This window comes from Eschscholzia californica, unplaced genomic scaffold (assembly GCF_041429995.1).
Source record: "Eschscholzia californica isolate CP2 unplaced genomic scaffold, dmEscCali1.0.p SCAF_1, whole genome shotgun sequence".
Lineage (NCBI taxonomy): Eukaryota > Viridiplantae > Streptophyta > Magnoliopsida > Ranunculales > Papaveraceae > Eschscholzia > Eschscholzia californica.
Window position 1 is genome coordinate 2436521 of NW_028238198.1, and position 21928 is coordinate 2458448.

The 21928-nt window shown below is 36.2% G+C and overlaps 4 protein-coding genes and 2 pseudogenes across 7 annotated transcripts; 3 read left to right on the forward strand and 3 right to left on the reverse strand.

The window, feature by feature from the left end:
• The first annotated feature begins 297 nt into the window (after window positions 1–297).
• On the forward strand, window positions 298–1365 carry LOC147563155 (protein LURP-one-related 10 pseudogene; annotated as a pseudogene). The gene is made up of 2 exons (XR_015231153.1): window positions 298–549; window positions 875–1365. The product of XR_015231153.1 is annotated as a protein LURP-one-related 10 pseudogene (transcript).
• Window positions 1307–3617, reverse strand: LOC147563156 (1-aminocyclopropane-1-carboxylate oxidase-like). 2 transcript variants are annotated; one of them, XM_086635362.1, is made up of 4 exons: window positions 3515–3617; window positions 2462–2782; window positions 1957–2278; window positions 1307–1670 (listed from the first exon to the last, which is right to left on the reverse strand). In XM_086635362.1, exons 2-4 carry the CDS (start codon window positions 2728–2730, stop codon window positions 1404–1406), a joined length of 858 nt encoding a protein of 285 aa, XP_086491488.1. In that variant the 5' UTR covers window positions 2731–2782; window positions 3515–3617; the 3' UTR covers window positions 1307–1403. The 2 variants fall into 2 exon arrangements, with proteins under 2 accessions (XP_086491488.1, XP_086491483.1); XM_086635357.1 differs by lacking the exon at window positions 3515–3617 and having other exon boundaries at window positions 2462–2962.
• On the reverse strand, window positions 3463–8190 carry LOC147563157 (NAP1-related protein 2-like). The gene is made up of 10 exons (XM_086635364.1): window positions 7764–8190; window positions 6372–6494; window positions 6198–6248; window positions 6025–6096; window positions 5733–5846; window positions 5593–5654; window positions 5240–5300; window positions 4939–4995; window positions 4762–4809; window positions 3463–3923 (listed from the first exon to the last, which is right to left on the reverse strand). The coding sequence occupies exons 1-10, from the start codon at window positions 7878–7880 to the stop codon at window positions 3870–3872; spliced, it is 759 nt and encodes a 252-aa protein (XP_086491490.1). The 5' UTR covers window positions 7881–8190; the 3' UTR covers window positions 3463–3869.
• A 1713-nt stretch (window positions 8191–9903) lies between these two features.
• On the forward strand, window positions 9904–11394 carry LOC147563158 (pre-mRNA-splicing factor cwc22 pseudogene; annotated as a pseudogene). Its single transcript, XR_015223523.1, has one exon. The product of XR_015223523.1 is annotated as a pre-mRNA-splicing factor cwc22 pseudogene (transcript).
• Window positions 10089–13580, reverse strand: LOC147563159 (F-box protein At1g52495-like). The gene is made up of 2 exons (XM_086635302.1): window positions 11561–13580; window positions 10089–10965 (listed from the first exon to the last, which is right to left on the reverse strand). Exon 1 carries the CDS (start codon window positions 13299–13301, stop codon window positions 11604–11606), a length of 1698 nt encoding a protein of 565 aa, XP_086491428.1. The 5' UTR covers window positions 13302–13580; the 3' UTR covers window positions 10089–10965; window positions 11561–11603.
• A 2692-nt stretch (window positions 13581–16272) lies between these two features.
• On the forward strand, window positions 16273–21866 carry LOC147563160 (uncharacterized). The gene is made up of 10 exons (XM_086635367.1): window positions 16273–16815; window positions 17008–17130; window positions 17420–17470; window positions 17686–17757; window positions 17899–18012; window positions 18103–18164; window positions 18656–18695; window positions 18869–18925; window positions 19742–19849; window positions 19938–21866. The coding sequence occupies exons 1-10, from the start codon at window positions 16690–16692 to the stop codon at window positions 21726–21728; spliced, it is 2544 nt and encodes an 847-aa protein (XP_086491493.1). The 5' UTR covers window positions 16273–16689; the 3' UTR covers window positions 21729–21866.
• Window positions 21867–21928: the final 62 nt, after the last annotated feature.

Below are 21928 nucleotides of genomic sequence, written 5' to 3' on the forward strand. Positions count from 1 at the left end.
ATTAATTAAATCTGATTTTTTTGGAAAGGACAACCAACATCTACCCCCCTAATTAAATCTGATTTTTTGAATCTTCCCCGAAATTGCAATCTTTATGATCATCAACCAATAAAACCTCCATTTCTCATCTCCTTGGAAACTGATCATCATTGATTACTTTGTACTGCTGAGTCCTGGTCCGTTGGCTACGGCGTCAAGATAAAGTAGAAAACTGAAAAGAAGAAGAAGACTATGTGTTGAATTAAACAATAAGAAACAAGAACAAAGCATCCTCCGTTCCCCCCTCTCTATTTTCCAATGGCTTTTCCCCCTGTTGGCAATCCTCCCTTGGCTAATCCAGTAGTCGTTATAGGTCCTCATTTCTGTGCGCCATACCCAGTAGATCTAACCGTCACCAAGAGATTCCTTACCTTAAGGGAAGGTACCTTCGCTGTTATTGACATTAATGGTAATCTCATCTTTAAGGTTAAAGGCAGCATCCTCAGCCTTCATGACCGTCGTGTCCTTCTTGATGCTTCCGATAATCCTCTCATTACTCTCCAACAAAAGGTATACAGGTTTTCTCTTACTCCACTCACTATTTGTTTTTGTCAGATGTATTAGTATAAATCTGACTTAGAGACTATATATACGAGTCAAACTAAAACAAGTCAAATTTGGACAAACAAACTCAAAATATTTGACCCCGTAAGTGTCTGGACTTCTTGTTTGGCCTCCAATTGTGTCTAGGAGTTCGATAAAATCCTAATTCTAGGAAGCCCATAGACACTTATGGGGCATCAGCAAGTTGGTCACAAATTGGGTGCCAAAGCGGAGTTAACCCTAAATTATATTAGTTATAGGATGTTATAATTATGAATGGTTTATGAGACAGATATTGAGTGCACACAGAAGATGGCTAGTGTACAAGGGAGAGAGCACAGATGAGAAAGACCTATTATTTACAGTGAGGAAATCAAAGGTGCTCCAACTTAAGACTCAATTGCATGTGTTTTTAGCATCCAACACAAATGAAGATGCCCCACCTGATTTCATAATCAAGGGAAGTTGGTTTGGAAGAACTTCATATACTATGGAGAAACTACTACCATTGTTGCTCAAATGCACAAGAAACACAGTGTTGAGAGTGTTATGCTTGGAAAAGACACTTTCATGGTTACTGTTTATCCAAACATCGATTATGTTTTTATAGTTGCTCTTATTAACATTCTTTATGAGATTAATGAGGATAGAAGTGGCAAAGATTGATTCATCCTATTTATTTTATTTATAATGGCAGATTATTAAGTATAGGACTTATCATGTACGCATGAACCGAGTAATCCAATAATTAAACTTGTTTTCCATTCTTCAATGGAGTCAAAATATCATTTTTCTTATTGAGAGAGAGAGAGAGAGAGAGATTAGATGGCATAATGGGTGATATGAATAACATCTTGAGGTCTAGAAGGTGGGTGTGTCTTGTTTCTCATCCTGAGTTGTTGATAATCTTTGTAGAAGAAGCCTCTGTATTTGGGTGCCTCTCCAATCTCCTTAGTGAATTGTGGCAATGGCTCAACCCATTTGTCTCCTTCCAAGTTGTAAAAGAAAGCATAAGAGAAACGACTTCTCTCTCTTGATTGTCTCACCACCCTGTGTGTTGAACTCTTGTACTTGTTGTTAGTCAGCACCTAATTCACAAAAATCAACCCCACCACCCATATCACCAAAACAAACAACAATTCTATTCTAGTTAAAGAAAATAGGCTTTATACATTCTATAGAGAGAGGGGTAAAAAAAAACATCTCAAAAATTTTGATGGAGGCTCGTTGGCCGACTTGGCCAGCCGCCTATAGATAGGCTTGTGTTTGGTCCTAGGCTAGGCCAGCTAGTAACCTGCCATGGTCCGCATTTAAACGGACCAGCCTGGCCTGGCTCGAGTGACACTACTAGATTCAGAACATGAATCGGAGTACCTGAAATACATCGCCTATATTGACGATAATACTGCCCTCAGTCGGAATTACAGGAATCCAAACCCCGTCTTTAAGAACTTCAAGGCCTCCGAGCTCGTCTTGAAACACAAATGTGATACAGTTTCCGTCTTGGTGTTCGCTTATTCCATTGTTCTCGGTATTTGTCGCCGGAAAGTACCGTAACGCCACCATGAAATCCCAGCTCCGATCATGGTTATATTCTTCCAGAAAGTTAGGAGGAAGGTTTAAGCATTCATTCAGTATTTTCTCTATTAACATTCCTGTTTTGGTGAGATAGGAGAAGATCTTTTCTAACACCTCCCTGCCAACACAAGTTTAATCAACCAATCAGTACTCTACTCTTACTCATGATGTATGACTCATCTGAATGGCTGCCTTGAACAAATGGTAAGCTTATTTGAGTCAGACCAGTCAGATTTAGACAACGGAAAAAAAATACACCATCTACATCTCAAAACTAAAATGTGACTTCGTGAGATCAAACCTGAACCCCACAGGATTGTTGGGGTAGACATTAAAGCTCGATCCAGGAAGAAACATTAACAAGTACTCGTTCTTGTCGGCGGAGTGATCCGGTTGACGGGCATAACCAGCCGGGAGAGGTGCCGCCGATGCCGGGCTAGACTTCAACTTCTCTTCATCTGGGTACTCAAAAAACATCTTAGAGAGGTGGAGTGCTTGAGTCATAAGATCAAGAGGAACACCATGGTTGATTATTTGGAAGAAACCATATTCAGAGCAAGCTTGATTCATTACCTCTTTGATTTTCTTCTTAACATCTTCATTATCATGATCATCTCCTCCTCTTCCATTAAGAAAAGGAAGAAGATCAATTGTGGGTATCATTTCACTAACTTTAGACATTTGAAATCAAAACCTTGCTCTTAATTTTGCTATACCACTTGTGCAAACAAGATTATTGATTTAAGTGCCTAGGATTAATATGTTGTTTGACAAAACCCTTGGAATTGCAAATCATACTCATCATATATGTTAAATATTAGTGTTCTTTTAACATGTGTCTGAAAACGGAAAATAATTAACAATTATTTCTTTCCAACCTTTCTTGATTGTACCGGTTTCATAGTACTATGTGATTTTAAGGCACACAAAAGAAAGCCCCAAAATATTATTGTCTTTTTTCTTTTAGTGTATTGACATGTTTTTAAAAGTATAAATATGGTAAGTATAATTTTCTCCAACCTTTTTCCCATTTTTGAATGCAAAATATTAATTGCATTATCATAAGAGAATAAGACTTTTTAACTTGTTAAAACGGAAAATATTTACTCTAATTATCATGTAAACTCAAGTAACATAATACGAAATCCACAATTTATCATGTGAAGGCATGTTAGAAAGAGATGGTTGGGAAATCTAAGCAGACCACATAGGGTTGTGCTGACATTCCTTCCTACTTTTCGGGGCTAAACCAATGATCGGGGGCTATTTTGATGAACTAATTATATCAAATTCTCACTCATATTTGTAATATAAAGAACATAACGTTTTATGGAACACAGAATATATCACTTACATATATGAAGCAGTAATTTCTTCATGAAATCCTGAAACTTTACTCTTTTTATAAATAGAATCAGATTTACTCTTTCACAATTACCCCAAAAGTGTCCCAACCCTAAAACAAGACGGTACGAAAAAAGAGAAGGGTGAGAACGATGACAATACTAGAGAACTTCTAACATATAACCGTGGTAGTAGTATTTTAGCTACAAGATAGAAGAAATTAGCTGCTACCATTCAGAACTAACAAGTCTTCATCCACCTGACCCTTTTTGTTATTGATAGTAGACATCCATACTCACATGAGCTGAATCAGAAGGGCGAAAGCCAAAAATCTGAAGAAGCGAGCAAATAACAGACCACTTATATCATTCTTCATCGTCATCTTCGTCATCATCATCGTCCTCTTGGTCACCCTTTTCCTAAAAGCACAAATGAAAAGAAACAGTGAACAGAGATCATATGGGCTATTAATCATGCAGAATTCTTATTAACCCGTAAGACGTTTTTCTTTGAAGATTTAATAGTATGAACTATATGAGTTTACAGAGTTCCAGTTGCATGATTTCAGCATACAGTTAAATCAAGTACTGAGGTTTTAGACTTCTAGTAAATTGCTTAGAGGGCTTTCACTAGTTCAAAGGTAACAGCCCAAAATCTGGGGTGGACAGTGGAACCTTCCGGCGGGGAATCAATATTCTTAAAAGAAAAGGTAAGTCCCAAACTGATTTGGTCAGTGGAGAGAACCGTAATTACTTTTGTACCAAAAATTTACCCAAGCAATAATTCATTTATAATGTCAATGTCAAAGAGCAATAATCAACAGCAGCTAAGAGAAATCCGAGCTTAATGCCAGAATGAGAATATCTAGTCAGGGAATACATATATCAGCGAAGGTCAAGTGGTAATCATAGGAGTAGGCATTTCCCCACCGAGACCAAAAAGGAACCAAAAACTGTCTCCGAGGGCCTAAGAACTCAGACCTTAATCTGATAAAGATATGGCCGACAATATGATATTTTAGTATCATTCTTTCTTTTCTTTAGTTAATACCTACTAACTTATAACCAGCAAGATAATATAGGTCATAACTGATAGAGATACAATCAAGTTACACAGAAACGTGTGCAATGCCCTGTAACTAACTAACATAACATGATCGTTTATTGATCGGACACGAAAAGCTAAAGCTAAGACGACTTCATGTTCACATGTGGTATATGAGTTTAAATTTTGGAATATGGAAATTCATTTGCTCACCTCTTCTTCGTCATCGTCGTCTCCCTCGAAATCCTCTTCATCAGCCTCCTACAACAGTGAGAATATAAATGACGGGAAGGGAAAAAAGGAAACACGTGTACTATCTCTACGATTAATCTTTCCTTGTGTTCAATATACAGATAAACTCATTCTCTAAAGAAAGCCCCAACTACTTACATTGTTGAAATATTTGAGAGGATTAGGCCATAAATCCTCTTTGATAATCTCGGCCACCTGCAGCAAATGAAATCAAAGCGACATTAACATGACGTTTAAAAATGAGGAGCTCCTCCGACTCTGGAGCGACTCTACTTTCTTCAATAATGTTATGAAGTTGAATGAGAACGAATAACACAATATAAAACCATATAAACACTCAGCAGTAATTTTTGTAGCACATAAAAAGTCCTCTGAAGTCCTCAGTGGATTGCATCCTCCACAGAAAAAATAGCAATGCAGTTTGCATGATATGGGTTACCTCGTCATGAATGACTTCTGCGAGGTCCTTACTTTCAGTCTCGCCAAACCAGGAAAAGAAGCTGCCACACACAAGGTAAAAATTGAGGATGAGCAATTCAAAAAGTCTTAATCGCATCGCTGCAGAGGGCCCATTATCGTATTAATACTATTATTTTAGTTCCTAGCGGCTGCACCTTATTAATCTAAAGAATGACATTATCATGTGTTTCTCAAGATGATAATGGTCTCCAACTTTATAGGTTGCTGAAAATAACTATGCAATGCACCGAGATAAAGCGCTAAGGCACCAATACTTCACGGCACCAATGCCTTCACTCGCAAAGAACAGACAAACATGACAAGGAAACAAACCTTTCTTCAGTAACAGGCCGTTTGTTCCCTTTTTTCTCATGTTTACCTCCATTAGCAATATCCTTGAAGGTAAACAATGTTCATTGATTAATAATAGAAGGTAATACACTCTGTTAACAGTAGTAGACAACTTCTCTTACCATGCCCTCCTTCCACTTAATTTTTGTTCCAGTTATCTTTGTTGTACCTTCATCAGAGAAGGAAAATGTCTTTACGAGGCTTTCATCTTCAAAGTATGGGTTTGGACTGAAGTTCTGCAAAAGAATATGTTCATAAATATTAGAATGGTCAAGAATTGTAGACAGAAAGAAAGAACATGAAAAAATTTCAATGGTCAAAAAGAAATCAATGCATCAAAGCAATCGACCAAAAGCACGAAAAGATTCACATGTGAGACAGACAATATAAGAGACCATGAAATAAGAAACTTACAAAAGTGATTGAATACCCAGATTTCACATCTTTGAAATCCTCAACATCCAGAGAACTTAGATATTTGAAAATCTGCACCAAAATATATGGTAGATGTGAATTATATACATCAAAATGTTCCTGCCAATACATGTCTACTTTCTAGTTTAGGTTGAAGGATGAAGAAATTAAACCTTCTGATCTTCCTCGTTTAAGAGATCACTGAGGGCAGGATGACTCAAAAACTGCAAATGACAAGAAAGTCCAAGTAAAATGAATGGAAGATTTGCCAGTAAGCACAAACTATGTCATACATCCTCATAGGACTGAAAACTCCAATAAATTATTGGGGAGGAAGGATAACGCACAGCAGTTAACCAGAAGTCAGGAATGGATTTGATGATCTCATTCCTTTTAGAGTAAACAGGCCTACGTATCACATTATACTTTTGTTCTACTTCCAACACTTTGTCGCTTGCTTCCTCGTTTACCTATAAGTCAAACCAATAAAAGAAACACATGTATAAGCTTCTATCTGGATCTTTAGAAACATACCAAAATCTTTATTAATGTTTAACAAGAAACCCCAAAAGGAAAGGGAAGAAACAACAATGCCATGAATAATTAAATATTTAAATGATAGATACGTTGCCAAAGATCAACCCAGCGTGTAAAAGGAAACCAGGGAAACAACCAGAAGTCTTGTGCCCATTTATATTGTCCCAATTTGAAAAACTAGGAAGAGAAAAAGGCGGAACAAGAAAAAGTTTCAAGTTCCAATTGCTCCTTCCTTTCGTGTGGAAAAAGAAACAAAAAAGAACTCTTCAAACTTCGAAGTACAAAGAACTGCAAGCTAAGCTCCTTTATGACTCTTCACAACAATTCTTGTTTTCAACAATACTTTGTAACTTTATTTTACAAAGATTCGCCAAATATAAACATTAAATGCACGAAAAAACAGTGACGCAGTGATTTATCTGTTTGGGAATTCTCTTAACAAGTACTACAGAGTGCTGACACAGTAAACACAAGGAGCCCAACCTTTGGGACAATTCCTATAAAGGAAGCAACCCAATGAAGTGCTTTCCAAATTGAATCTAGCAAATACAGCAAAATTATCTTTAAAATTCCTTCATGGGAACACATGAATAAAAGAAACAAATTGTTGTGTTAACACCTCTTTCAGCAGAAGAATTTTCTCACAAAGCTTCTTCTCCGACATATCAAACTCAATCTTTTCTGAACATATGCCTGCTAATTTCCATTTAAGCAAGATTAAATGGTACAGAACTACACCAACATTTTTCACAGGCTGAACATTAATAAACAGGAGAGGACAAGCTCCCAGCTGACCGAGAAAACACCTTCCAATACAAACAGGATAACTAGAACTAGACTTAATAATTGTCTATCATTTAGCTTGGAAATTCTCCGAAACTTGAAGTTTCAAATAGGAAAACAATTTAGAAAACTGCAAGTCAAAATTCAAACTGAAATGAAATCAAACCATGTGAAAATCACAAAATCATGACAACCCAAATCAAGATATCATCGTCTCTCATCTAGACTAAAAACAAAATCAACCAATTTTCTATCTTCTAACATTTCCACTAAATCGTAACTTTGAACTCATCAAAACCTACCAAATCAGTAACACGAAATTCACAAAAATGCAAACTCAAACTTAAAACTCAAACAAATCAAAGTATGTGCCCAATAAATGAATCAAATACGAGCTATAAGGATGAGAGAATTATCACCTTTTCGAGCTCATCTTGTATCTCTTGCAATTTCTCGATGGATAAAACAAGTTCGCTGTCAATGTGATCGGAATCCTCTTCCTCAACCTTCGATTTCTTTCCCTTGTCCGCTACCATCTTCGGTTCTCACCACTAGCTTGGCTCAAAAACCCTAGCTTTTATGGGGTTTATGAAACCCTAATTGCCGGAAGAGAGAAAGCGACTGTGTGAGCCAGATGAGCTAGCTTGCTAGTGATGTTTAATATATAGGGTGGACGGTTTGGTTTAAAACTGGCGGAATAATTTGACAAATACTTGTACTTACATAAATATCATAGAATAAAGAATTATACAAATGACCTATCTGATTTAAGAATTAACACAGTTAATAAGATGAGATAGATATTTAAGAGTACCTGATTCAACGTTGTATAATTATAGTTGTCTCAAAGGAATAACAGAGACATTTTCGACACATTTAAAATGTATCCAATGAATAACACATTTTGAGATATTTCAAATGTCCTCAACTGTAACACAAAATTGATAAACATGCAAATGTTTAGCAATGGATGTAAACCTTTATTATCTTTGTAGATGTCTTTCTGTTCTCTCTCTGTAATCTCTCATATCTCTTCAACTCTTCAACCCTTCATCGATATGTTATTGACATTATGTCGATGGACCGTCTTTTCTCATACTTTCCTCCGTCCTCTCTCATATCCATCTTATTTATATCTTACCAATGACATATACTATATATATGTATAACCTTTAAAATTAATAAATCATAATAATTTCACAACAAATCGTAATATCTGAAGCCAAAATTCTTAGATCCGAAATCTTTTGGTGTAGCTTAGCTTAAAGTTGACGTTCTCAAATAAAAACAATCTCAAATAAGGCCTCCTAATCACTCTGATTATTTCTATGAACTATAAATCGTATACCTCTAAAGAAGGTAATTCAAAAGATGAACTAAAAATGAAAATTCAGAGAACTAAGTGAACATACAAAATAAAGAGCAATCCATGAGGGATCGAAATTTGGATATCATGTCACTGGGAGGGATATGAGAGGAAGATAAGACTATTTTCGCATTTTTTTAGTGTATGTTCGTTAAGCGGGGAAATAGGCTATGAAAGTCGTTATTCACGAAAAAAAATCAATAGTCCACTGTTTAGTTCGACCATAAAAGTGAGAAGAATGATTTTCCTTTGGAAAAGACAGTGAGAAAAAATTATGATTTGTTAAAATAAAATCGAAGAGGCAAAGAGAAAAGATTGAAACACAATTGATCTTATCTATATATTAAAGGCAAAGGATAACCTTTTCTAAAAATATACATTCATCTTCAATAGCAAAGATTACCTCCCAAACTTATCTCCAAGGGTTGAGATTGTTTCTCTCAAACTTATCTCCCGGAGTTATGATTATATTTCTCACACTTTTCTTCAATGGTTAAAATAACACCTCCCAAATTTACCTCAAAGAATTGAGATTGTAGAATTCTCTGTGTTCATCGAACAGTTATACACACATATTATCAGGTAAATGGAGGACATTATTAAGCGGATTATGTTCGACAAATACTAATCGATTGGATTCGAACGGGATACGAGTAGTGCTTCAAAATTGAAATGCGCCAATTTATTCCATCGAGTAAGTCGAGTTGAAACCACTTTCACGAGTCCATTGCAGATTTTGGATTATGATCTAAACTTCTTTTATCTCTTTTGATTTCTCTCAATCTATTAAACTCTCTCTTTCGCTCTCTGGCATCTTTATTTTCTTTCTCAATCCTAGAAACCTTAGTCACCGTCACCGTCAACAACAACTATCTACCAATAGATAGAGAGTGAAGACAAAGATAACGGCCTATGCATATTTAACTCTTCTTTAACAATCTAATACCACATAAAGTGAAGATAGACCGACAGACAAGTTACAACCCCGACTTTTGTTCAATATGTAGTGCAAATAATGATTTCTTCTTGTTGTTCTGAAATTAGGATTTTTAAAATTTAGAGATTTTTCATTCAAATTTTTGAAAATGAGAAATCTGAAATCAGAATTTCTAAAATTTAGAGATTTTAGAAATTAGGGTTTCTAGAAACGAAAGAGATCTAAAATTGGAAATTTCAGAAATTAAAGTGTCTAACATTAACACTTAATCACTAACATTTAAATTTCACACAACAACTCTAAAAACGCCGGCACTTAGTGGGAACAATAATATAGAAAGGGAATCCAACGGCAGTTTAGTTGAGGAAACAGAGTTCAATATAATGAAGGAATCCTCCTAGAGAGATAAAATTAGAAACTTCCCAAAGACAGAGAACCGAATTAGAAACAGGAGAAATCTTATATAAATTGGCAGGCATTATTCTACAGTACTATTCATCTGAAAACTCTTTTTAAGTCTTTCAAATACAACCAAGAAACCTAAAGAAGAAGAAGAAGAAGAACTTCATTGGGGTTTTTCTGTTCAAATAAATAATTTCAAGTTCTGGGTTTTGATCAATCTATCAGGTATTAGCCATTCTAAGTTTTTTTTTTATTGGAAGAATGGGTAGGATTTCGCCCAGATATCAGAACACTATGATTTCGTCTGAGGCAAAGTTGGGGAGGATTTCGTCAAGAGACTCTGATGAAATAGACTTCGATGGAGAGAATGAAGAAGAGATGAAGATCAAGGATGAAACAGAGACGAACGATGTCAATCTTCGAAGAACAATTTATCTCACAATCATGTCAAGTGCTACCTTTCAAGAGGCTGGTCACAAGCTCCTTAAAATTAAGCTTCGACATGGTCAAGAGATGGAATTATGTATAATGCTTCTAGAGTGTTGCAGTCAAGATAGAACTTATCGTAGATACTATGGTCTTTTGGGGGAGAGATTTTGTATGATTAGCAAAATCTATCAAGAAAATTTCGACAGGTGTTTCCTTCAACAATACTCGATGATCCATAGGCTTGAAACTATTAAATTGCGTAATGTGGCGAAGTTCTTTGCTTATCTACTTGGCACAGATGCCCTTTCTTGGCATGCTCTCGCTTATATACGACTTACAGAGGAGGATACTACATCATCTTCTCGCATCTTTATAAAAGTTCTATTCCAAGAATTGTCCGAGCACCTTGGAATGCGTTTGCTGAACGAGCGACTTTCGGATCCCACAATGCAGGAGTCATTCGAGTCCATCTTCCCCAAGGATAATCCTAGAAACACAAGATTCGCTATTAATTTCTTTACATCAATCGGTCTTGGTGGTTTAACAGAAAACTTGTGTGAGTACTTGAAGAATATGCCTCGATTCATTATGCAAAAACAGAAACTAGTATCTGAATCTAATGACGATGGGTCTTCGAGTTCAAGTTCTGATAGTTCCAGTTATGAATCAGGATTTGAATCTCAGTCAAGTTTTGAAAGTGAAAAGGACAGAAGGAGGAGACACAAGAGAAGGAGAGATTAAGATGATAAACTACAACACTAATATTTCATAATTTTGATGATAATCTAATCAAAATTGGTTACCTAGTTTTACCTATATCATAATAACTCTGTATGATGATGTCCTTTATTCTTCTTTATATTTTTGTATATTGGTGAATAATTCACTTTTTTGTTATTTGGAATGTGCTCTTTCTTATGTTTTTCAATTTTCATGCCTTTTGTCTTCCTCCTCTATGTCTTCAAGTAAAAGACCCTCAAAGTCAGTCCACAACATACACTACTAGTCATATATTTTCTCCTTATAAGCAGACAACATAACCCAAACTAGTATAAATATAAATGAAAACAAGCTTATCTTACTTTATAAGGACGGAACGAAGTTTTATCCATCCCTTGCATTGTGCTAGAAGAGGACTTTGTCATTGTTAATTGGTAGAAGGCTATCCGAGAAAGAAGTAACATAACTTTCCGTGCATAAATGTGGAACCGATGAGGGGATCCCACTTACTTCAAACTCTCTCCAACTACCCTTCTTCCAATTATATGAATAAAATGACACACACTTCTTCCCCACTTCTTTATCACAATCCGGTTCCTCAGATAATGTGATGATTATCTCGTCATCTGATCCTACGAACTTACAAAATCTAAAGCCATACTCCTTCCCCAAACTAAAAGGCAATGTGATAGTACTTGCATCACTCCATGTTCCATTGTTAATACTTGAGAAACTACCACCACTACTATAGATCCCATCTTTTAGCTTGTAATCATCCTCTTCATAAATATACATCTTGAACAGACGATTGCTCATTTGAACTAACATAGATAAACGCCCACACACTTCTAATAAATTAACACGCTCACCATGTAGATAATATGATGGACTATTGAGGTTGTTGCTTCCTCCTTGGAAACAACATGGAGGTTGATCAAGGATGAAATCAGGGACGATGATATTTCTAAACTTCTCTCTTCCTACATCAAATGCCACTATGACTATAGGACGATATTCACTATTCCAAAATCCAAAATGAAGGTCAGAACTGCTCCAGTAAATAACACCATTCACATAAACAGAATCCTTCCCTAGGCTATAAGGGACCTCTTCAATCCTCCTCCATCTATTATCACCATGAATACCTTGACGCCCTATAGTCAATACCTCGCAAATCAACTGTTTTCGTTTTAGATCTGAAGAGGTAACTTTCCACAAACAAACCAATTTGTGTTCATTAGTGGAAGGATCAAAACCAAATTGGTAATTGGGCTTGGCATCGCGATATTGCATCCTCCTGCAACGTATGCCATCAATTTCTTTTTCTTCGGATAACAATGATGACTCAAACCATGGTGATAATTCTCTGGTACTAATATTGCATATACGAACAACATACTCGAAACTAGACTCAATGAGACATATTAAACCGTTTACAGGGTTTGAAACATAATCATAATTGGTCGAATCCACCTCCCTTACTGTGTCAACCATTACTACACTTGTAGCACTAGTGTCTCCTCCTCCTCCTTTGTGGTCATCTCCAAACAACAACATTAGGTCAGCTGTAATGTAGATTTCATTGTATGGCCAAGTGTCCCTACATAAATTTTCATCGTAATCATCATCATACACTTCCTCGGCTATCTCTGGCAGGCAAGGTACAGGATTGACGATAAATAGACGGCGAAGACTTGTCTTAGAACGGTTAAGAAAGTGTGAATCAATGAAGTTTTGATCTTTTTCAATTAAAGAACACCATCTCTTTGAAACCGTCTTAAAACGAAAAAGGGTTTTCACCGGGAGTCTTGTTAGTATTTCAAATATCAACCAATCATCATTAACTGGAGGAGGACTAATACTACTACTACTACTAGTACGAGTTGAATCAATGAGAGCAGTACTACTACTACTAATACTAATAGTGTTGGGTTTATCAGGGGGTTGTGTGATTGATCTGGGTATCTGACTTCCTGCTGCATTCACAAAGACTCCCGGTGGTGGTGGTGGTGGTGGTGGTGGTGGTGGTGGTGGTGGTGGTGGTGATGGTGGTGATGGTGGCAAACGAGGGCCAACTTCAATTCCTTTCCTTCTCGAAAGCATTCTATTTCTCTAAACCCTTAATTGAGATCGATGGAATCTGAAAGCATACTACTTACCCTAGTTAGAGGAGGAAGATCAATAGGTACGTCGAGAGACTGTGAAAGATGATCCAACAACAACAACTTCAAGAGATCAGAGAGATAGAGCCCTTCTGGTTTGCTTTACCGAATGGGACAAGAGTATCTTTTTTCCCTAATCCAAACGGTTCTGATTGATTTAGACCAAAACACATCCAACCGACTCAATTTTATATTTGGGATTCATTCCTTTTTGCCCCCCTCTTTTTTTTTTGAGGAGTTGGGCAAAACACCCAAAATCACCCCGAGAATAAGGGCCCAGTCCGCGTCAGAGAAACAATATAGGGCAGGTCCATGTGTTAGGTTTCAAAAACAAAAGAAGAAAACGACCTTGATTCTTTAAGAATTTACATAACTGCCATTCAAAGACGCCCGCAAAGATTTCGAACAAATTTTGGAAACTCCGCTCAATTTTGAAAGACCAAATAAAGCAACTGTCACGTCTCCATTAATTACTATCCAAGCAACTCAATTTTGGAAAACCATTTTCCCTTCTCAATGAAGAGGTCCGTTTGATACGTTAGAATGTGTGAGTAAGAAAACCCCTCTTTTTCTGATGGGTAAGAAAATGAACTTTTTCTCTTGTGAATTTGAATTTTAGGTGTTTGGTTGGAAGTAGGAAAATTAAGGGGTGCCTGTAAAATGTGATGAGAATTTGGGGTTTCTTTAGAAAGTCTAGGTGGGGTGCTTTTAGACCCTTCATCTTCTTCTCTTCCCCAATTTAGAGAGAGAAAGAAGAGAAACTATTGACAGGAAGATCACTACCCATTGTTTTGTATAATCAGAAATTGAAACAAGATACACAAAATAATAATTTAATAAACAATTGTATAACCAGGAGTTCATAAACAATAACTCAAATTACAATAAAGAATGGAATTAAAAAAAAACCTAAAACAAATTTTGTAAACCATACCTTGATTCAGAATTGTATAAACCTAAAACCTAAAACAAAGTTTCGCCGAACGAATGCCGATTAAAACACCAATTTTCGAATTATATAAACGATATCATGATTCAGATGGGGCTACGGAGTTGAGAAAGATGGGGGTTTGGTTCAAAATTCATTCTGATGAAGATCACAAGCGGGATGAAAATTACTTTGGCTTTCTTGATTTTAAAAAACTACTTCGGCTTTCTTGATATATCTCAAAATTACTTGATCGGACCGATTCCCTGTGATATTGATCGAATTTTAAGTTTGAGAGTACTGAATCTTGGAGCAAATAACTTGGCCGAAAATGTTCGAGCTTTGATTAGTCGGATTCATTCGTTTAAAAGAAAGACACTTCGGCTCTTTTGAACTTCCCATCGAATTTACACTGCCGCTTTTGCCATCACCACTAATTTAGGTTTGTACCCAGTCGTCTGATTATTTCATAGTAGCACCAATTCCAGAGATGAAAAGGCAATATAATGATGATCTAAGTGATGGAAAGAAGATGGTGGACTTATGGAATTATTAGGGTTTGGTGAGGAGCTTTCCACACCATGAAATTACCACCATATTGATGAATTGTTGTTGTTGTTGCTGCTGCTGCTGCTGCTGCTATTGTAGCTGTTGTGTTTCGGTTACTTGTTGTCCATTAGAGATAAGGAAAAAGATCTGAGAATGAGGGAGAAATTCTCTATGGTTGCAGAGAGAGAGAGTCGAAAAAGATGAGAGAATCAAGAGAAACTTACGGGAGGAGAGAGAGCGTGTTTTGGGCGAGGGTGAGAAATTGACTTTCTCACCTTTTTTGTGGGAAAATAAACTAACCCTTTTTCTTACCTTTTTTTCTCACAAGAAATGAGTTTTCTTACTTATTGTGTCCAATCAAACAGTGGAAAGTCGATTTTCGTACGAAAATCGACTTTCTTACTCACTTTTCACTTGTATCAAACGGACCCTATAGAAAATTGCTTTTCTCTCTCTAGAAATCACTTACAAATCAGATCCTCTCATTCACCTTCTTCATTTCTCCTCCAAAGAATCACATTAAACAGTAAGTTTTTCGTACCCTCTCACCAGTATCACACAAAAATACCCTAAGGGGGGGGGGGGGGGGGGGGGGGGGGGTAGTGGAGCGGGACTTTACCACATTTGTTCTTACAAAAGATGTTTGTGTAATTAACTATAAATTATGGTAATTTACGATAAAGTATGTACTGTAAATTCTGTTATGAGTACCCGTACGAAAGAACAAATGTTTCATAAATCGGTACGCATTGAAAACCAGATCTGAAGAAAAAAATGAGAATATCATGAAGCTTAAACTACAAATCTAAAGATATCTGATATGATGATTGATTGCAATAATGACAAACTCGAGTTGAAGGATTAAACATCAAGATCAAAAACATAAATGAAATTTTAAGAGAGAGAAAGAAAATAAACATCAAACATTCGATTGTTTCTATGAATTAGTACAAAAAAATCTTTGAAACTTATACTCAAAATCATATATAATCAACTTTAGAAAGAGAATTTGTTATAATAAACTGAAACATAATATAAAATCGTCTAAAACAGAAAGTATTTTACCTCATTAACGATGAAGAAGATGATTTCAGCAGCTCTAATGAAGATGAAACAATGGAGGTTTTTATTGCTGTTGTAATGAAGATGAAACAATGAAGGTTTGTACTGCTGCTGGTGAGTTTAATGGATGTTTTTTGGAGCTTTCGTTTTTAGAGAGAGAGAGAAAGTTTCCAGATTTCAGTTACGGAATATATTGAAGATGGAATTTACTTTGAATTTAAACGTGATTGGAGAGAGAAGGTGGAGATAAAAATAGTAAAAAGATATTTTGGATTTTAGAAAGTAAATAAGATGTTATATATAAAGAAGGTTAGTATAGGTATTATAAATTAATACGTAATCTAGGGATTTATGTTTTCTCTCTAGATAAGACCAAATGGACTAGATATCCATTTATATTATTTTTTTGGTTTTGAAACCCTTTATAGGATTAGAGAGGACTATTTCTGCTATTAGGACCCGTTTATTGGACTGTAAGCCCAAAATTTCAATAAAATATGACTAGTGTTGTTTTGTTTTTTTTTTTTCTTTTTTTGTTGAAGGATATATGACTAGTGTTGTTAACTAAAAAAAAAAAGTTGATGGTAGAAATAAAATTTCCACTTATAAAAAGTGGGCACCTGCATAATATGTGAAAATCTAGGGGGTGTTCTCAAATTGATTTCTAAGTTAAGGTACTCAAGTTTTTACTAGCAGTTCATCTTCTCCACCGTTTTCCCCTAAATTTCACTGAACAGTTTTAGGGTTCCAGAAAAATTCAGGAAGCTAGGGTTTCGTTCAGTTGGTTAACATGGTTGAAGAAACGAGACAAAATAAGAAGTTGAGACTTACAAATAGTGAAGAAGAAGATCCGGACCAGATTAATGGGGACCCATCGCTCGAGAATTTGCAGAAAATTCAAGAAAAACTAGAAAAGGTCTGTCTGTGTTTTTTTTTTTTTCAATCATTCATTCTTTTGAGTCGTTTATGTTCTATTCGATCATTGTTTCAGTAAAAAGTGCATTTTGAATGTATTTCTTCTTCTTAATTAGATGTTTTCATGGACAGAAATGTGATAAAAAAAAACTTGATCTTTTATGAATTGTTTTACTTGTGGGTTGACTTACAGGTAGAGAAGGAAGGAATAGATAAAATGTTGGCGCTGGAACTTATTTATAAAGAGAAATGGAGGTCTATTTGTGATGGAAGGAACAAGATCATCAAATCAATTCCTGATTTCTGGTTAACTACTGTTAGTGTTCCTCCTTAGCTTTCTATTTGATCTGCTATTCAATATTATACACATTTTTAGGTTATGTTTGTTTTCTCATTATCCGAATCAAACTCGTGTGAAATTGAATCGTCTGAACAAAATGAACTTAGAAACTGAATTAACGAGTCAGACAATAAAAACAATTATGTTTCGAGATAATTCAGACCTAGAGCCAGATTTCGGATTTGATATTGAGTAGAAGCAAACATTACCTTTAGTGATAAATGAAAACTTTCCAATTGACTAAAGATAATGCTACTGCTTGCAGTTTTTGAATCATCCTGTACTTGGCGATCTACTGAACGAGGATGACCAGAAGGTTTGGCCTTTTAAACCCCCAATAGTGATTTGGAATGTAATATCCTCAGGAACTAGTAAGGGTTTATTTTTTTTTTGCCTTAAAATGTTATTGGGATTGATAAGTTAGTAGTTAATGGGTCTGAAAGGAATTTGCTGAGAATGAAAGAAAAGTGTCTAGATTACCGGAGCCATTATCGCTGTATGCTAAGTATATGGGTTCCTAAATTTATGCAGATTTTCAAGTATCTAAGTTATCTGGATATTGTAGAGTCTAAAGATGTGAAATCTGAATACTCAATTATATTCGTGAGTAATTCTTCTCATTCACTCATAAGTTTGTCATTTTCGGTGTAAAACCTTATTCTCTCCATCCGCTCTTTGTTTTAAGCTGCTCCTTTATAGAAGATTAAATCTGATTTCATCTAATATGATGTTCAACATTTGCAGGGCTTTAAAATGAATCCTTACTTTAAAGATTCAAAGCTCATTTATACATTCTTGTCCTCTGGTGGCGAAACAACTCAAATAACTGGTACGAAGATCAAGTGGAAGAAGGACATAGTAAGTGCAATTTCCGCCCAACACTTCGATCTCTATGGATTTTGTCTAATCTAATTTTGATTATGTTTTTGTGTTCTTTTCTTGTTTAAGGACGTTGCAAATGGAGGTGACTGTGAGAAGAAAGGGAGCAAACGGCTGGTTGCCGATAAAAGGTTTGTTTCCTTTCATGTTTGTCTTTTCACTGGAAGTGAAAAATGGTTATGTGTTGCTTGGTCTATTGTTTAGCAATAGCTATAGGGTAACTAACTCCCAATGATTCTAGTGAGAGACAGTATTGGCATTACTGCATTATCTCACTGAATTGTATGACTTAGTTTTAGGCTTTGTGGAACCGTTAGTTTGATCCTTCACCAAATGCTATATGGGGAGTTTAGTTTGATCCTTCACCAAATGCTATATCGGGAGTTTATTTTGATCCTTCACCAAATGCTATATGGGAAGTTCAAAAGTGATTATGTTTTTCTTTCTTTCTATTTAGTGACTTGTGTCCATGTTCTAGCATATGAACCTTGACCTAAATATACCAGTTACTGAAATGGAGATTGCAAGGTGACATAGTCATGCAATGCTTTTGGAGCCTTAGGTTTTTCTACAAGTCTTGAGAAAAATTCTGATCTTTAATCTGTTTTTCTTGTGAAAACAGTTTCTTTACCTGGTTCGGTGAGACTCAAGGTCATGATAGGGTAACTTCTATTTTGCTCTTCCATGTCCCAAGCTTATAGCCATGTAAACTGCATTTTCTTTTTGCAACAAAAACTTTGAATCGAGATGATAAAAATGTCCCAAGATTGACCTATTTCCTTTCCCATCATAAAAATGTTTTGTTAGTCTTCTGAGCTTTCATTTCTACTCGTAGGTGGCCGAGATAATAAAAAAGGATTTGTGGCCCGATCCTGTCAAATACTTCAGCAATGTGAGTTGGCTCTTGATTTCATTTCTCTTGCAATTATCTATTGTAAATAGAAGTTTTACGTTACATATTTTTCATATCATCCATCTTTTGTTACTTTTTCTCATGATCTGCAACCTCTTTGCCTATGGGTCAAAATAAAGTACTACTAAACTTGACACCTTCCTTGATGGTTCTGACAAGCGACTCAGATGAGTGACACCAGTTCATGTCCATACAATTATTCCTCCCCCATTGAGCTAGTTCCTGGACAGCACAGTATTAGTGCGAAAACCTCGATTTGAATACACATATTGGGTCCTAAATTGGCTGATTTTGGACCCACAATGTTTATTTTTTGGAGTGAAAACACCAATGCAGCAGAGAACAACCACATGAATCGGAATTAACTTAACTTATTAAAATAGAGGACCAAGAAAGCAAGGCCCTACATGGGGTAAGCACTCAGTTAAGATTCTGGTATTGTGATGTGATGGTTTTGAAGGATGAGTATTTTGATTTGAGGGTTCCATTTAGGTTAGGAACCTGGTAGTAAGTGGATCTTTACTGGGCCGGATTGGTATCATAGTTTCAAAGGCTAACTTTTATCAGATTTAGTTGATGATTTGGAGGTATGGTATTGACAGTAAAAGGATTTTAACAATGACAAGAGAAAATGAGATTAATATGCACTGGTTCTACCATATTTTGAACTAGTCTCTATCTATCCGCTAATATGCTATGTACAGCAAGGAAATAACTGTTTTTCTTTTCTCTATATTTTTTTCCCAAAATTTAAATTTACTACTTTTTCTTTTCCCTGTTCCTAAACTCTGGTAGAGGGTGCACAACGAGAACTTAACGATGGCAAGCCACGAGGGTATTGGCAATGAGCTTTCCTCTGTTGTGTCTAATATGGACATGACTCATGTTTTCCAAACCAATCAGGTAAATTTCTCTTAGATACTTGTCATGACGCTATTATAGAACTATATGACTAGGCTGTCTTATTCATTACTATTTTCTCGAAATGCAGATCTTCGACTCACGTGAGCACATTATCAAATGGTGCCAAGAAAAGGGTAAAGAAAATAACATTGTGGTTATCATTTTGAAGTCTCAAAAACAGGGTAAAAAACCCAGGCTTACTCTTGGTTGCGAGAGAGGAGGTGTTTTTCGTGTTCATAGCAAGAAAACAGAACAAGTTAAAGAGAAACCAGAACTAGGGGAAAAAATGACAAGGACAAAAAAGTGTGGATGTCCTTTTGCCTTAAAAGGGGTGTTTTTAGTAGGGGATAAATGGAAGCTTGAGGTGTTATGTGGGCAGCACAACCATGAGCTTGAAACTACTCTTGTTGGGAATTCTTATGTTGCTAGGTTGGAAGAACAAGAGAGACAATTACTTATAGAAATGACAAAAAGTGGAGTTCGACCACGACATATGCTTACCGCTATCAAAGAGAGAAGCCAAAATAACATGTCCACGTTGAGAACCATCTACTCTGAAAGAGTGCGTTTGAGATTCGCCAAGATAGAGAGAAGATCTGCAATGCAGCAAGTTATGAAACTCTTGTCTGAGCATCATTACGTGGAATGGCACCGAATGGATGAAGAGAAGAAGGAGGTGAAGGATATATTTTGGGCACATCCCGAATCTCTTCAATTATTGAAGTGTTTCCCTTCCGTTTTGGTGGTTGATGGATTCAAATCAAAACGTTATCATATGCCATGGCTCAGCTTTGTTGGTGTTTCGTCCACAGGCAAGACATTTACCGTAGCTTTTGCGTTTCTGGAGGCCCAAACGGAATCCGACTATTCATGGGCCTTGTCATGTCTTAAGACAATTTTGGATCCTGAATCACTGCCGTCTGTATTTGTGACTGACAAAGAGGATGCACTTATAAATGGAATAAGTGAAGTCTTCCCAGAAGCTAATCGCTTACTCTGCACAGACGACATTTCAAGGAACATTCTCGCTAATTGCAAGGAACGTTTCGAAACAAATGAAGATCTTGACGCATTTTTAAGGGAGTTCAGAGAAGTAACACAATCCGAGACACATATTGACTGCATTGATGGTTTTGCAGCATTCGAACGTAAATACGACAAATATCCAGCTTGTTTGAAATATTTACAGGAAAATTGGATGGGTCAGAAAGAGCATTTTGTATTGTCATGGACCAATTTAGTTAAGCATTTTGGCAACACAACAACAAAACAAGCTAGGGTTGCACATTCAAAACTAAAACAGCACATAAAATCAACGAAAGGCGACTTCACATCGTGCTGGATGGCAATGCATAACATGATTATTGGAGAAATAATAGCAGTGAAGGCCTCATTTGAAAAGAGTTTGTCTGCAAGTCAGCGTAGATATAAAATAGATGCGTTTAATGACTTGAGAGGTTTCGTTTCTAATCAATCACTAGATCTGTTACTCATAGAGCTATCACGGGTAAGTGAAATCGACATTGACAGTTCAGTTTGTCGTTGTATAATGCGTACTGTTTATGGGTTACCTTGTGGACATGAGATGGTTAGATTTGCTCGAGAGGGTAGGCCTATTCCATTATCTGAGATTGATCCACATTGGAGGAAGCTTACAGCCATCCCAACTTCAAAGCCGGGAAGCAATATGGTTTACCTAACAGAGTGGGATAATTTCAAGAAGAAATGGGAGACTTCGATAGAGGAAGAGCGGCGATCCATGTGCAAAAAGTTGAAGGAAATAGTTTCACCAATGATAATGATAGAACAGCAGCAGCCCATGATAGAGAATAATCTTATGGAGGGTCAAATCTCTGATTTTGTTACAAACACTTCATGATTTACGGTTTTATATTTAGGCCCCAAGCCTTTTTTGTGTAGTTCTCCTTACCATTTTTAGACCTATAAGGCTATAAAAAGAACTTTGTGCAAATTTGTAACAATTTTACTTCAAGATAATTAATGTGTCATATTTATATGTGCGTGTTCCCAACAGATAAGTCGTTAGTGTCAATAATCGCTTACGATCTCCCCAATATA

Excerpts from the sequence above, each read along its gene's own strand:
- LOC147563156 (XM_086635357.1), bottom strand. The coding sequence starts at position 2,841 with ATGTCTAAAGTTAGTGAAATGATACCCACAATTGATCTTCTTCCTTTT. Across the intron at positions 2,279-2,461 it reads AACAATCCTGTGGGGTTCAG|GGAGGTGTTAGAAAAGATCT; the intron begins GTTTGATCTCAC and ends TTGTGTTGGCAG. Across the intron at positions 1,671-1,956 it reads ATATAGGCGATGTATTTCAG|GTGCTGACTAACAACAAGTA; the intron begins GTACTCCGATTC and ends TTTGTGAATTAG.
- LOC147563157 (XM_086635364.1), bottom strand. The coding sequence starts at position 7,880 with ATGGTAGCGGACAAGGGAAAGAAATCGAAGGTTGAGGAAGAGGATTCC. Across the intron at positions 6,249-6,371 it reads CTGACTTCTGGTTAACTGCT|TTTTTGAGTCATCCTGCCCT; the intron begins GTGCGTTATCCT and ends TGTCATTTGCAG. Across the intron at positions 4,996-5,239 it reads CAGAAGTCATTCATGACGAG|GTGGCCGAGATTATCAAAGA; the intron begins GTAACCCATATC and ends CATTTGCTGCAG.
- LOC147563159 (XM_086635302.1), bottom strand. The coding sequence starts at position 13,301 with ATGCTTTCGAGAAGGAAAGGAATTGAAGTTGGCCCTCGTTTGCCACCA.
- LOC147563160 (XM_086635367.1), top strand. The coding sequence starts at position 16,690 with ATGGTTGAAGAAACGAGACAAAATAAGAAGTTGAGACTTACAAATAGT. Across the intron at positions 18,013-18,102 it reads TCAAGTGGAAGAAGGACATA|GACGTTGCAAATGGAGGTGA; the intron begins GTAAGTGCAATT and ends TTCTTGTTTAAG. Across the intron at positions 18,165-18,655 it reads CGGCTGGTTGCCGATAAAAG|TTTCTTTACCTGGTTCGGTG; the intron begins GTTTGTTTCCTT and ends TTGTGAAAACAG.